Genomic DNA, 15,783 nt, shown 5'->3' with positions numbered 1-15,783 from the left:
GCTGTTTTAGAGGGCACATGTTAAAATGTATTAAAATTAAAACCCAAGCATGGCAATTATCCACTCTTTTGCATTTGTTCACTCTTGTGTTCACCATTTAGTAAAAAAAAAAAATTGTAGAAAAACTGTACCAACATCAGAAAACATCAGTTTGACCGTGTCTTTCTCTGCTAAGAGTACAACAACCCATTTCCATAGATTTTTAGATTGATCTATCCCTGTGGGGAGTCTCACTAGATTACTGTCAGCTTGGCCGGCTTAAGTGTCTGTCCCACCTACTTAAAGCTGTAAGGGGGCAATTAACTATGGTGTCCGCTCGGCTGACTGCAATTTAGCGTGCACCTCCAAGGAGTTATGTCGATCTAAAACTTAATCTTTAGATCAATCTAAATCACTGGGAAAGCACCCCAAGAGTCAGGGCTCGGCATAAAATTTCATGACAACTTGAGGATTAATGTTCAATATCAACGGAATAACGGCTGTGTTTTAATTGTACATCCATCCTCGGCACATCCGGCACAGCAAAATCATTTACAGCGCCACTAACACAATCTCATTGCATATACAGGGACTGGTACCACATCCAGCACAGCACAATAATTCATAGCACCACTAACACCATCTCATTACATATACAGGGACTGGTACCACATCGAGCACAGCACAATAATTCATAGCACCACTAACACAATCTCATTACATATACAGGGGCTGGCACATCCAGCACAGCACAGTAATTCATAGCACCACTAACACAATCCCATTGCATATACAGGGACTGGTACCACATCGAGCACAGCACAATAATTCATAGCACCACTAACACAATCTCATTACATATACAGGGACTGGCACCACATCGAGCACAGCACAGAAATTCATAGCACCACTAACACAATCTCATTGAATATACTGGGACTGGTACCACATCGAGCACAGCACAATCATTTACAGCACCGCTAACACAATCTCATTGCATATACAGAGACTGGCATCACATCCAGCACAGCACAGTAAGCAACAGCACTACTAACATGTATAACTTTTTATATCCCAGGCCCCAGTTTCTAAAAAAAAACTTTAGTCAGTTTCCCTGGATAAGAACTTAATTACCAAGGCTGCTGCTGCTGGGAATAAGAACTCAAGAGTTGAATACCTTGAAATAATATAATACTTCCAAGAACATTTTGATGCCAAATCATTTTCTCCCCAGGACCCATATCTTGTTAATCCATGGTTAATTTTTTTAACAAGAGGACAGAAATTTGCACTATACCAGTACAAAATGGCCAAATAAGGATTGGTTTCTCACAGAACTTGCCTATAATCTATTCTTATTTTGCTATGCATGCATAAATTTTGCTTATTTCAAAAAAATAATTTGAAAATTGATACAAAAAGAACGGTCAGTTAAAGTAGAGGAAGTGAACTGTGCATAACTGCAAATGATTCACATATGCATATATCAATGAATATAAATTAATAATTGCAATAAATGTTTTTATTATCATTAATTATGTGCAAGATGTGTATTTTAAAAGCCACGAAATTATATTCTTTTGTTATATGAATACAATTTATTACTTCATTATTATATAAGATAAGTATATAAAAAAATCCAGTATATTGGTTCCATTAAAAAATATAAACTGCCCATTTTACAGGGCATCTAATGCTAGGAATAGTCTCCGTTTAATTCTATAATGTTGGACTCTAATTAACTGGTGCTTCCTTCTCATATTTTCACATTAAAATTAAGAAATTCTGTGAAAATGAATATCAAATGAATCAAAACAATGCTTTTCTACATGAACTGACAATAAGAAAGGAAGGGGGGGGGGGTTCTCAATAAGTATAGCATTTGAAGTCCTTCATGATGTTAACAAGAAACATATCATCCTTTAACAGTTTTATCACAGATTCTACACATGTAAGCTAGTTTTTTTTTTTTTTTTTCTTTCTTCCTGTGTAAATTCTTTCTACAGGTAGTTGGTGACCAATCTTTTCTGGAAAATATTTATCACAGAATCCACACTTATAAGGTCTCACTACAAGTTTGCAAATTCTTTCATGCCTGGTGCAACTACTTTGATCTGTTAGATATTTGTCAAAGATTCTGCATTTGTAAGGTTTCTCTCCTGTGTGAACTCTTTCATGCCTGGCGAAACTACTATTAAGTGAAAATTATTTGTCACAAAATCTACACTTGTAAAGTATCACTCTTTTGTAAATTTTTTCGTGATTAGGGCAATCACTTTGCTCTATAAAATATTTGTCACAGAATCTGAACTATCCTGTCTGAATTTTTTCATGCTTGGATCAATGCTTTGTTCAGTTAAATGTTTGTCACAAAATCTGCACGAGTAAGGTCTCTCGCCTGTGTGAATTCTTGGTGCTAGTTGTTCTATGAATTATTCGTCACAGAACCGGAATGCTTTCTCTCCTGTGTGAATTCAATAATTCCTTGCACAGTTACATTTTCGTGCAAAATATTTGTCACAGAATCTACAGTTGTCAGAATGCTCTCCTGTGTGAATTCTATCATAAATGGTGCAACTACTTTGATCTGTTAGATATTTGTCAAAGAATATGCACTTGTAAGGTTTCTCTCCTTTGGGAACTTTTTAATGCCCATCACAACTACTTTGTCGTGTAAAATATTTTTCATGGAATCTACAATTGTAAGGTGTAATCAAACTACTTTGTGAATTCTTTATGACTGATGCAACCACTTTCTTTTGTAAAAAAAAGTCACAGAATCTTAACTTGTAAGGTTTCTCTGCTGTGTGAATTCTTTCATGCTTGGTGCGCTCACTTTGTTCTTTAAAATATTTGTCACAGAACTTACATTTGTAAGGTTTCTCTCCTGCATGAATTCTTTCATGACTAGAGCAATGACTTTGTTGTGAAAAATATTTTCCACAGAATCTGCACTTGTAAGGTTGCTCTCCTTTGTGAATTCTTTCATGCGTAGTGCATTGGCCATTCCGAGTAAAACATTTGCCACAGTATCTGCACTTGTAAGGTTTCTCTCCTGTGTGAATTCTTTCATGATCAGTGCAATTACTTTTTATTGTAAAATGTTTGTCACAGAATCTACATTTGTAAGGTCTCTCTCCTGTGTGACTTCTTTCATGAATGGTGCACTCACTCTGTTCTTTAAAATATTTGTCACAGAACTTGCACTTGTAAGGTTTCTCTCCTGTGTGAATTCTTTCATGAATGAAGCAAACCCTTTTTCGTGAAAAATATTTTCCACAGAATCTACACTTGTAAGGTTTCTCTCCTGTGTGAATTCTTTCATGAAATATGCAATTTATCTGTTGTGTAAAATATTTGTCACAGAACCTACACTTAAAAGGTTTCTCTTCTCTGTGAATTTTTTCATGCAAAGCGCAACTACTTTGTACTGTAAAATTTTTGTCACAGAATCTACACTTATAAGGTTTCTCTCCTGTGTGAATTCTTTCATGCTTGATGCGACCACTTAGTTGTGAAAAATATTTGTCACAGAATCTACACTTGTAGGGTTTTTCCCCTGTGTGAATTCTTTCATGCCCGGTGCAACCACTTCTTTTTGTAAAGAACTTGTCACAGAATCTACACTTGTAAGGTTTCTCTCCTGTGTGAATTCTTTCATGCATTTTGCGACTACTTTGTTGTGAAAAATATTTGTCACAGATTCTACACTTGTAAGGTCTCTCTCCTGTGTGAATTCTTTCATGCTTGGTGCGCTCACTTTGTTCTTTAAAATATTTGTCACAGAACTTACATTTGTAAGGTTTCTCTCCTGTATGAATTCTTTCATGACTGGAGCAATTACGTTGTTGTGAAAAATATTTTCCACAGAATCTGCACTTGTAAGGTTTCTCTCCTGTGTGAATTCTTTCATGATCAGTGCAACTACCTTTTTGTGTAAAATACTTGTCACAGAATCTACACTTGTAAGGTTTCTCTCCTCTGTGAATTCTTTCATGCAAAGTGCAACTACTTTGTACTGTAAAATTTTTGTCACAGAACCTACAATTGTAAGGTTTCTCCCCTGTGTGAATTCTTTCATGAACAGTGCAATTACTTTTTTGTGTAAAATACTTGTCACAAAATCTACACTTGTAAGGTTTCTCTCCTATGTGAATTCTTTCATGCAAAGTGCAATTCCTACTTTTTGTAAAATATTTGTCACAGAATCTACACTTGTAAGGTCTCTCTCCATTATGAATTATTTCATGATCGATGCAAACACGACGTTCTTTAAAGTATTTGTCACAGAATCTACACTTGTAAGGTCTCTCTTCACTGTGAATTTTTTCATGCCTGGTGCAATGGCTTTGTACTGTAAAATATTTGTCACAGAACCTGCACTTGTAAGGTTTCTCTCCTGTGTGAATTCTTTCATGCGTAGCGCAATTACCTTTTTGTGCAAAATGTTTGTCGCAGTATCTACACTTGTAAGGTTTCACTCCTGGGTGAATTTTTTCATGCCCGGTGCAACTACTTTGATCTGTAAAATATTTGTCACAGTATCTACACTTGTAAGGTCTCACACCTTTGTGAATTCTTTCATGATTGGTGCAAGCACTTTGTTTCGTAAAATATTTTTCACAGAATCTGCATTTGTGAGGTTTCTCTCCAGTGTGGATTCTTTTTTGCATGGTGCAACTACTTTGTTGTTAAAAAAAACTACCGTGAGCCAGGCACTTGGAGAAGAATGCAGGATTTACCCAGGTTTTGAATCTGCCCTACGGCAGATGCCCTGTAGCGTGATATACTATCGTAACCAAGTCCTTTATTGAGCTGTGCAGGCAGATAAACTTCCATGGTGCTGGGTAACAGAAAAAGCCACCGAAAACATATGTCTGTTAGTGATTCAATAAGTAAATTTAGCGTTATATGCGTAGTAAAGGCAACGAAGTCATATTTTTACAATAGCCATGACCAAGGATAATCCTAGAAAGCATGACGCCGCTTGTCCCGCCAGAAGATGGCCGCAATGGCGGGAGTGGGAATCGGTTGGGTCCCAGTGTTGGTTGGGTCCGTTACTTCCAGTGATTGAATTGTAAACTCTGATCAACTGTATCGTTCATACCGGCGGATAATTACCTGCCACATCTATAGCCTTAACAGATTCTTTTTTTCTTCATCCAAAGAGTACGAGGCAAAAATATTAAAATACCTGCAGAAATGTTCAACTTCTCTCTGTTGCTGCAGTCTTCTGAGATGCAGCCTCGGTTTAAGAGAAACGACAGGACAGGCCACAATATGGCGGAAACGGCAACACAGGACAGTTGTTTATATCTAGATGGCGCATAACAATAATATATTGAAAAAATAAAGATACTTCAAGAAATACTTGATGCAAAAATCTATTTTGTCCATGACCAATTTGTTGTTTATTTATGATTGACTTTTTAGGGGAGGATTTAACCCATTTGCAATACAAATGTTTGGTTTATCTAAAGCAAGATTGGTACATGAGTAACTCACACAACTTGGCTACATGTAGTCTGCATTTATTTTGCTATATTTATGAAGATTTTGCTTAATATAAGTAATGTGAAAGGTTTGGTAATTTTACGTACATAGGCCTACTCGTTGGCGGATTGAGAGGGGGTGGTCAGCTAAGGGCGGTCCTGACTCGATCTCCCTTCGACTACTGAAAAAATCACACCAAAGCTCCCCTCTTGAAATTTGAGAATTTAAGAAAAGTTATTTTGATATTCCATAAATGAAACAACAGGAGTTAAACTGAAATTCAGTTTAAATAAGAGAAATAAACTGTGCATTGATAAGTTGCAAATAATTCACATTTCTATTTTGAAAAATGCAACTCAAGCTGTTATGTAGGCCTTTGCTTTTTTTCTACAGGTGTGCGCATCATAAGTGATATTGTTTTTTTTAAGGGCATTATGGCAGCAAAATAAAATGGGGCTTTAGTCACTTTGATGCAATATTACAAAATACTCAACAGCATGATCAACATTAGCCTTCAATTACATAAATATATAATTGATTTTCAGAAAATGCGACAAGTAAAATCTTCAAGACCAAGTACGGTCAAAGGCACACATATTAAAAAAACCAATATGTGAAAAAATGAACATTTCACAAAAAAAAAAAAAAAAAAAAAAAAAAAAAAAAAAAAAAAAAAAAAATTGAACAACTTCTGGAAAAAGACACCAATCGGACTGATTTTCCAACTTGAGTTGTATTTTAGTCTTCTAGACTGCTTCTAAATTTTCTGTAAGTTTCATAATCATAAATGACATGGTTTTCCTTGAATGGTCACTGTGGCAGCATATAGGCCAAAATAAAGTTTTAGTCAATTTTGATGCGATATTACATAATGCTTTACAGCATAATCACCACCAATTTTTAATTGTGCACCACAGGTAACATAGTTATTCAAAAAGTGTGACTATCAAAGTTCTTCAAGTCCATGGAAATTCAGTGTCCAACCTTGAAAATGCCAATATGTGAAAAATGAATATTTCACACAAAAAAGACATAACTTAACTGCAAAGCTGTCTAATGTACAGACAAAAAGCAGAAATTTATGATGCATAAAATATATTACTGCTAAGACTTCAACAAAAATAAGCTAATCAAGCTTATTTTCAAACTTGATCTATATGTCTGACCTTTGAATCAGTCATGCAAGTTAAAAAGCAAAATATGACATGGTTTTCATTTTATTTGTATAATACTGGAAAAAATATGCTAAAAAAAAACCTTCTTTAGGAAAAATGGACAAATCAGGTTGATTGATTTTCGAACAGAGATGTAACTCTGTCATAGGCCACATTCAGAACAGTGGACTTAGGGTGCTTTCCCAGAGATTTAGATTGATCTAAAGATTAAGTTTTGGATGAACCTAACTCCTACATTGCAGTCAGCCGAACGGGCACCACAGTTAATTACACCTTTACAGCTTTTAGTAGGCTGGACAGACGCTTAAGCCAGCCAAGCTGACAGTAATCTAGTGAGACTCCCCTCAGGGATAGATCGATCTAAAAATCTATGGAAATGGTGTGTAACTCTGAGGGTCAAATATGGCCAAATCCAATATCACTTGAATACTTCCCAAAGGGTAATATATACAGTGTCTATTAGCAAATTAGATGGCAAGCTTTTTAGTGGGTTGCCATATTTCATCCACAGTCAAGCTAGTCCACTGTTCTGAATGTGGCCTTAGAGTCAAGAATACCATAAAGGACAAGCCATTAAAAAAATAAATAATAAAATATATATATATATATATATATATATATATATATATGCAGTGGGTACAGAAGACTTGGTGCTGTTTTGGAGGGCACATGTTAAAATGTATTAACAGGGCCGTAGCCTCCGGGGGGGCAGGGGGGGCACCTGCCCCCCCTGGAATTTGGAATTTTACACACCACACTCTCCCCCCTCGGTAGCTTCGCCCCCTCGTGTCCGCTTACTGCCCCCCCTGGCATTTTGCTCAGGCTACGGCCCTGATTAAAATTAAAACCCAAGCATGGCAATTATCCACTCTTTTGCATTTGTTCACTCTTGAGTTCACCATTTAGTAAAAAAAAATTGTAGAAAAACTGTACCAACATCAGAAAACATCAGTTTGACCATGTCTTTCTCTGCTAAGAGTACAACAACCCATTTCCATAGATTTTTAGATTGATCTATCCCTGTCGGGAGTCTCACTATATTACTGTCAGCTTGGCCGGCTTAAGCGTTTGTCCCACCTACTAAAAGCTGTAAGGGGGCAATTAACTATGGTGCCCGCTCGGCTGACTGCAATTTAGCGTGAACCTCCAGGGAGTTATGTCGATCTAAAACTTAATCTTTAGATCGATCTAAATCACTGGGAAAGCACCCCAAGAGTCAGGGCTCGGCATAAAATTTCATGACAACTTGAGGATTAATGTTCAATATCAACGGAATAACAGCTGTGTTTTAATTGTACATCCATCCTCGGCACATCCGGCACAGCACAATCATTTACAGCACCGCTAACACAATCTCATTGCATATACAGGGACTGGTACCACATCGAGCACAGCACAATCATTTACAGCACCGCTAACACAATCTAATTACATATACAGGGACTGGTACCACATCGAGCACAGCACAATCATTTACAGCACCACTAACACAATCTCATTGCATATACAGGGACTGGTACCACATCCAGCACAGCACAATCATTTACAGCACCGCTAACACAATCTAATTACATATACAGGGACTGGTACCACATCGAGCACAGCACAATAATTCATAGCACCACTAACACCATCTCATTACATATACAGGGACTGGCACCACATCCAGCACAGCACAATCATTTACAGCACCGCTAACACAATCTAATTACATATACAGGGACTGGTACCACATCGAGCACAGCACAATAATTCATAGCACCACTAACACCATCTCATTACATATACAGAGACTGGCACCACATCCAGCACAGCACAGTAAGCAACAGCACCACTAACATGTATAAACTTTTTATATCCCAGGCCCCAGTTTCTAAAAAAAAAAAAAAACTTTAGTCAGTTTCCCTGGATAAGAACTTAATTACCAAGGCTGCTTCTGCTGGGAATAAGAACTCAAGAGTTGAATACCTTGAAATAATAAAAATACTTCCAAGAACATTTTGATGCCAAATCATTTTCTCCCCAGGACCCATTTCTTGTTAATCCATGGTTGATTTTTTTAGAAGAGGACAGAAATTTGCACTATGCCAGTACAAAATGGCCAAATAAGGATTGGTTTCTCACACAACTTCCCTATAATCTATTCTTATTTTGCTATGCATGCATAAATTTTGCTTATTTCAAATAATAATTGTTTTTAAAAAGCTTGGGAAATTTTTACGTACATACTTGTTAGGAATATTTGTTAGGAAACATATTTTATTTGAAAATTGATACAAAAAGAACTGTAATTCAGTTTAAGTAGAGGAAGTGAACTGTGCATTACTGCAAATGATTCACATATGCATATATCAATGTATATAACTTAATAATTGCAATAAATGTTTTTATTATCATTAATTATGTGCTAGATGTGTATTTTAAAAGCCACGAAATTATATTCTTTTGTTATATGAATACAATTTATTACTTGATTATTATATAAGATAAGTATATTCAAAAATCCAGTATATTGGTTCCATTAAAAAAATATAAACTGCCCATTTTACAGGGCATCTAATGCTAGGTAAAGTCCCTGTTTAGTGTTTACTTCTATAATGTTGGACTCTAGTTAACTGGTGCTTCTTTCTCATATTTTCACATTAAAATTAAGAAATTCTGTGAAAATGAATATCAAATGAATCAAAACAATGCTTTTCTATATCACAGGGGACACTTTGGTCTGATTTACTTCTCCAGCAGGTAACACAACAGCAGTGATATGTTTTCCAGAGATCAACTACAAACTGACTGATCTCTACATTTATTTCTCTGGCTGAGAGATCTGGAGTCTCCTAAGACAGCAGGGACAATCCAGCTATCGGTTTGACCGACCAAACTCACTCCGAGCTCTGATCAACAATCTCTGTTCTCTAATACAAAGTTCTTCTCCTTATATACTAATACACACAAAATGCATTACAGTGATTCCTAAAACAAGTCAGAGATATTATAGCCAATTAACATAATTACGGCCGTAAAGTGAGACTGCTTTAAACTCTAAATTGGAGATGAAGCCGTAAATAAAGTTATTCAATCCTTTTTAAACTTAAAACATCCTTTAAAACTTGGTTACAGTTCTTTTCAATGAATAACGTACATTAACAGATTCATATAATGTCATTATAAAAGAGACATCTGAACAATCTTTACCAAATGTTGATTTAATTTGATTTAAATGTGGAAGTTTCTAAAATGAAATTTGGCCGTGAAATCACCACTATGACATCTACATGAACAGGCATAACGTAACTCTGACAATTAGGAAGGGGGGGGGGGGGGGGGATTTTTTCTCAATAAGTATACCATTTGAAGTCCTTCATGATGTTAACAAGAAACATATCTTCCTTTAACAGTTTTATCACAGATTCTACACATGTAAGCTAGTTTTTTTTTTTTTTTCCTGTGTAAATTCTTTCTACAGGTAGTTGGTGACCAATCTTTTCTGGAAAATATTTGTCATAGAATCCACACTTATAAGGTCTCACTACAAGTTTGCAAATTCTTTCATGCCTGGTGCAACTACTTTGATCTGTAAAATATTTGTCAAAGAACGTGCACTTACAAGGTTTCCCTCCTGTGTGAATTCTTTCATGCCTGGCGAAACTACTATTAAGTGAAAATTATTTGTCACAAAATCTATACTTGTAAAGTATCACTCTTTTGTAAATTCTTTCGTGATTAGTGCAATCACTTTGCTCTATAAAATATTTGTCACAGAATCTGAACTATCCTGTCTGAATTTTTTCATGCTTGGATCAAGGCTTTGTTCAGTTAAATGTTTGTCACAAAATCTGCACGAGTAAGGTCTCTCGCCTGTGTGAATTCTTGGTGCTAGTTGTTCTATGAATTATTCGTCACAGAACCGGAATGCTTTCTCTCCTGTGTGAATTCTATAATTCCTTGCACAGTTACATTTTCGTGCAAAATATTTGTCACAGAATAAACAGTTGTCAGGATGCTCTCCTGTGTGAATTCTATCATGAATGGTGCAACTACTTTGATCTGTTAGATATTTGTCAAAGAATCTGCACTTGTAAGGTTACTCTCCTTTGGGAACTTTTTAATGCCCAGCGCAACTACTTTGTCGTGTAAAATATTTTTCATGGAATCTACACTTGTAAGGTCTAATCTAAGGCCCCGTTCACATGACAAGTCTATTTTCTAAAAATCTATTTTCTATTTGCAGCATCTTGTGATCATGGTCTGTGCCCTGAATACCCTGCCGCGTAATTACTGGCAGCGCGAGCCAGTTATTGCCAAAGCTGTAATTAATTCTCAGCTGCGCTTGGAGTGATCACAAGATACCGCGAATAGAAAATTGATTTTTAGAAAATAGATTTTTCATGTGAACGGAGTCTAACTCCTTCGTGAATTCTTTTAAAACTGGTGCAACCACTTTGTTATGTAAAAAAAATGTCACAGAGTGTGCACTTGTAAGGTTTCTCCCATGTGTGAATTCTTTCATGCAAAGTGCAACTACTTTGTACTGTAAAATATGTCACGGAATCTTCCCAGCAGGCATAGTTACGTTGGATCACCGTTGAAAACAGGTTGTTACGTTGAATTGCCGTTGATCTACCTAAATTCAAGGTAAAATCAACGTTGATCCAGCCATGTTGACTCAACGTTGTATTTTGGTAGATGACACAACCTTGCAGTTATGGATTGTAATTTAAAATATTAATTATTGAAAACGTGATACTTTGTTTATCATTCTGTAACTAAATTTATCAAAATAATAATAAAACGGTTTTAAAGTAAAAGTGACAGTTGTTTTGTGTCTTTAGTTAACTAGTGAATTTTCTTAACTTGTTATTCAGAAATACATTCCAATAAACTGAATTCCTTGCAAGGTCAGCTAACACTAGGATGAATAAGTTGCTGTAAATGTGATGGAGTTAACAGTTCTTGGTAACCTGCTATTATAGTTGGACAGGTTGAGGAGACTTTGACTTTGTCATATATATATATGTCAAAGGCCCGGATCAAATCTAGTCCTATGCATAAAAAGCCCAGACCCCATGTTTATTACACCCTGGCTGGGCCCATTCTTTATGGTGTCTTTGTAAACATAGTTAACAGCATTGTTAACAGCATAATGGGCAAGCTAAATGACCAAGTTAATTGGCCAAGCTGCCGGTTTGTTTGTATGGCATGTGCAGGGGATGTCTTAGATCAAGGCACATATTATGATACTTACAGGTGTGGCAAATGAGATATACTTGTATTTCATTACCTGTGATTTGTAAAATACATCAGAGGATGCTACTTTTTAAAGATATTTATTGTTTAAAGAAAAGACATGTAGACTGATTTAGTAACATTTACTAAAGATATGTTAAATTAAAGATGGGCTTCATTTGCGCCTTGAGCTAAGACATGGGACTAGATTTGATCCGGGCCTTTGACATATATATATATTATATATGTAGTTATCTTCTTATATATATATATATATATATATATATATATATATATATTAAACTTGACCTTAGAAATTTTAACTTAAAGGCCATACATTTATACCCCACATATATTTAGCCATCAAAAATGTCCTACTGCTAAACACATCCAGGCTAATTTCCCGCTGGGTGGGGTTGATATAACATTGTTTTCTGACGTTGATACAAGGTTGCTATCTGAGGTTGACACAACTTTCAAATCCAACGTTTATCCAACGTCTTCTCAACGTCATGGTTCAACGTTGTTTCAACGTTAAAACAATATAATTTGCCCGGTGGGTTCACTTGTAAGGTCTCTCTTCTGTGTGAATTCTTTCATGCTTAATGCAATGGCCGTTTTGAGTAAAACATTTGTCACAGTATCTGCACTTGTAAGGTTTCTCTCCTTTGTGAATTCTTTCATGCATGATGCGACTACTTTGTTGTGAAAAATTTTTGTCACAGAATCTACACTTGTAAGGTCTCTCTCCTGTGTGAATTCTTTCATGAATGGTGCACTCACTCTGTTCTTTAAAATATTTGTCACAGAACTTGCACTTGCAAGGTTTCTCTCCTGTGTGAATTCTTTCATGAATGGAGCACGCCCTTTGTTGTGAAAAATATTTTCCACAGAATCTACACTTGTAAGGTTTCTCTCCTGTGTAAATTCTTTCATGAGATATGCAATTGATCTGTCGTGTAAAATATTTGTCACAGAACCTACATTTAAAAGGTTTCTCTCCTCTATGAATTTTTTCATGCAAAGCACAACTACTTTGTACAGTAAAATTTTTGTCACAGAATCTACACTTATAAGGTTTCTCTCCTGTGTGAATTCTTTCATGCTTAATGCGACTAGTTAGTTGTGAAAAATATTTGCCACAGAATCTACACTTGTAAGGTTTCTCCCCTGTGTGAATTCTTTCATGCCTGGTGCAACCACTTCTTTTTGTGAAACATTTGTCACAGAATCTACACTTGTAAGGTTTCTCTCCTGTGTGAATTCTTTCATGCATGATGCGACTACTTTGTTGTGAAAAATATTTGTCACAGAATCTACACTTGTAAGGTTTCTCTCCTGTGTGAATTCTTTCATGCTTGGTGCGATCACTTTGTTCTTTAAAATATTTGTCACAGAACTTACACTTGTAAGGTTTCTCTCCTGTGTGAATTCTTTCATGAATGGAGCAAGCCCTTTGTTGTGAAAAATATTTTCCACAGAATCTACACTTGTAAGGTTTCTCTCCTGTGTGAATTCTTTCATGAGATATGCAATTGATCTGTTGTGTAAAATATTTGTCACAGAATCTACACTTGTAAGGTTTTTCTCCTCTGTGAATTCTTTCGTGCAAAGTGCAACTACTTTGTACTGTAAAATATTTGTCACAGAACCTACACTTGTAAGGTTTCTCCCCTGTGTGAATTCTTTCATGCAAAGTACAATTACCTTTTTGTGTAAAATATTTGTCACAGAATTTACACTTGAAAGGTTTCTCTCCCGTGTGAATTCTTTCATGCAAAGTGCAATTTCTATTTTTTCTAAAATATTTGTCACAGAATCTACACTTGTAAGGTCTCACTCCATTATGAATTCTTTCATGATCGATGCAAACACGACGTTCTTTAAAATTTTTGTCACAGAATCTACACTTGTAAGGTCTCTCTTCAGTGTGAATTTTTTCATGCCTGGTGCAACCACTTTGTACTGTAAAACATTTGTCACAGAACCTGCACTTGTAAGGTTTCTCTCCTGTGTGAATTCTTTCATGCCCTACACAATTACCTTTTTGTGCAAAACATTTGTCACAGAATCTACACTTGTAAAGTTTTTCTCCTGTGTGAATTCTTTCATGCCCAGTGCAACTACTTTGATCTGTAAAATATTTGTCACAGTATCTACACTTGTAACGTCTCACACCTTTGTGAATTCTTTCATGATTGGTGCAAGCACTTTGTTTCATAAAATATTTGTCACAGAATCTGCACTTGTGAGGTTTCTCTCCAGAGTGAATTCTTTTATGCATGGTGAAACCACTTTGTTGTTAGAAACAAAAAAAAAAAAAAATGCTGCCATGAGCCAGTCACTTGGAAAAGAATGCAGGATTTATCCAGGTTTTAGATCTGCCCTGCGGCAGGAGCCCTGTAGCGTAATATACTATATATCGTAACCAAGTCCTTTCTTGCGCTGTGCAGGCAGATACACTTCCATGGTGTTGGGTAACAGAAAAGTCCATCGAAAACATATTAAAAATGATACTGCGTGTCTGTTAGCGATTTAATTGAGTGAATTTAGTCCAATATGCGTAGTAAAGGCAACGCAAACTTATTTTAACAAAAGCAAAACGCCACAAGATGGCCACCATGGCCGGAGTGGGCAGGCGGTGGAAACGCGCTACTTGATTAAGACGAGCCCAGCCGTCAGTACCGGATATTGTTTTGTGACCTTGAGGAGCAATTAGGTTTGGTCTTTGTGGCACGCATGAACAGTAGTCGAACTACCACACCTGGGTCTTTTGTTTTTGACAACTGTTCACTCGTCATCGAGGCGCTTGTTCAAGACTACACACTGATAATCTACTAGTACTACCAGTGGCTTCATTAGTAACGTTCCCACATTACTTAGTTTTCTGTCTGTGCGTACATACCCTGAAAAAAGCCAGCCTCGCTGACGAGAACAATGGACGTTTCTCACCCCTCTCTAGGATTACCCCTGGAGTGGGAATCAGTTGGGTCCCAGTGTTGGTTGGGTCTGTTACTTCCAGTGGTTGAATTGTAAACTTTGATCAACTGTATCGTTCATACCGGCGGATAGTTACGTGTGACAACTATAGTCTTAAGAGATTCTTTCTTTTCATCTAAAAGAGTAGTCTACGAGGCAAAAATGTTAAAATACCTGCAGAAATTTTCAACTTCTCTCTGTTGCTGCAGTCTTCTGAGATGCAGCCTCGGTTTAGGAGAAACGACAGGACAGGCCACAAGATGGCGGAAACGGCAACACAGGACAGTTGTTTATATCTAGATGGCGCATAACAATAATATTTATTAACCTTGAAATAATAAAGATACTTCAAGAAAACTTTGATGCAAAAGTCCTTTTGTCCATGGTCAATTTGTTGTTTATATATAATTAACGATTTAACCCATTTGCAATACAAATTTTGGGTTTATCGAAAGGAAGATTGGTAGCCTACATGTGTACAGTAACTCACACAACTTGCATGACTAGTCTGCATTTATTTTGCCATATTTATGAAGATTTTGCTTAATATTAATAATGAGAAAGGTTTGGTAATTTTACTCGCTGGCGGATTTAGAGGGGGGTGGTCAGCTAAGAGCGGTCCTGACTCCCCCTTCGATTTCTGAAAATAATCACACCAATGCTCCCCTCTTGAATTTTGACAAACTGAATTATAGTTCTAAACCGTACCAAATTGCACCGGTCGCCCTCTTAAATACCAAATGTTTCGGGTACCCTTCATGGGGGCCCGGCCCGCACCCCATGCCAATGTGTGTGTGTGTGTGTGTGTGTGTGTGTGTGTGTGTGTGTGTGTGGGGGGGGGGGGGGGGTTGATCCTGGATCCCCCCCCCCCCCGCATACTTGTTATGAAAAGTTTAAACTTACTTAATTTAATATTTTATGATTGATACAATAG

General features: G+C 36.5%; 2 protein-coding genes across 2 annotated transcripts; both read right to left on the bottom strand.

Annotated features, from left to right (window-relative positions):
- Positions 1–1,486: 1,486 nt before the first annotated feature.
- Positions 1,487–5,250, bottom strand: LOC147763257 (uncharacterized). Its single transcript, XM_087009997.1, has one exon. The coding sequence runs from the start codon at positions 4,650–4,652 to the stop codon at positions 2,625–2,627; it is 2,028 nt and encodes a 675-aa protein (XP_086866123.1). The 5' UTR covers positions 4,653–5,250; the 3' UTR covers positions 1,487–2,624.
- Positions 5,251–10,118: 4,868 nt separating this feature from the next.
- LOC106168288 (uncharacterized) lies at positions 10,119–15,097 on the bottom strand. Its single transcript, XM_087009998.1, has one exon. It carries the CDS (start codon positions 14,152–14,154, stop codon positions 12,433–12,435), a length of 1,722 nt encoding a protein of 573 aa, XP_086866124.1. The 5' UTR covers positions 14,155–15,097; the 3' UTR covers positions 10,119–12,432.
- Positions 15,098–15,783: the final 686 nt, after the last annotated feature.

This window comes from Lingula anatina, chromosome 3 (genome assembly GCF_051362555.1).
Source record: "Lingula anatina isolate TDL-2025a chromosome 3, LinAna3.0, whole genome shotgun sequence".
NCBI lineage: Eukaryota > Metazoa > Brachiopoda > Lingulata > Lingulida > Lingulidae > Lingula > Lingula anatina.
The sequence above is the reverse complement of the archived record's forward strand: the minus strand, read 5'-3'. Positions and strand labels throughout refer to the sequence as shown.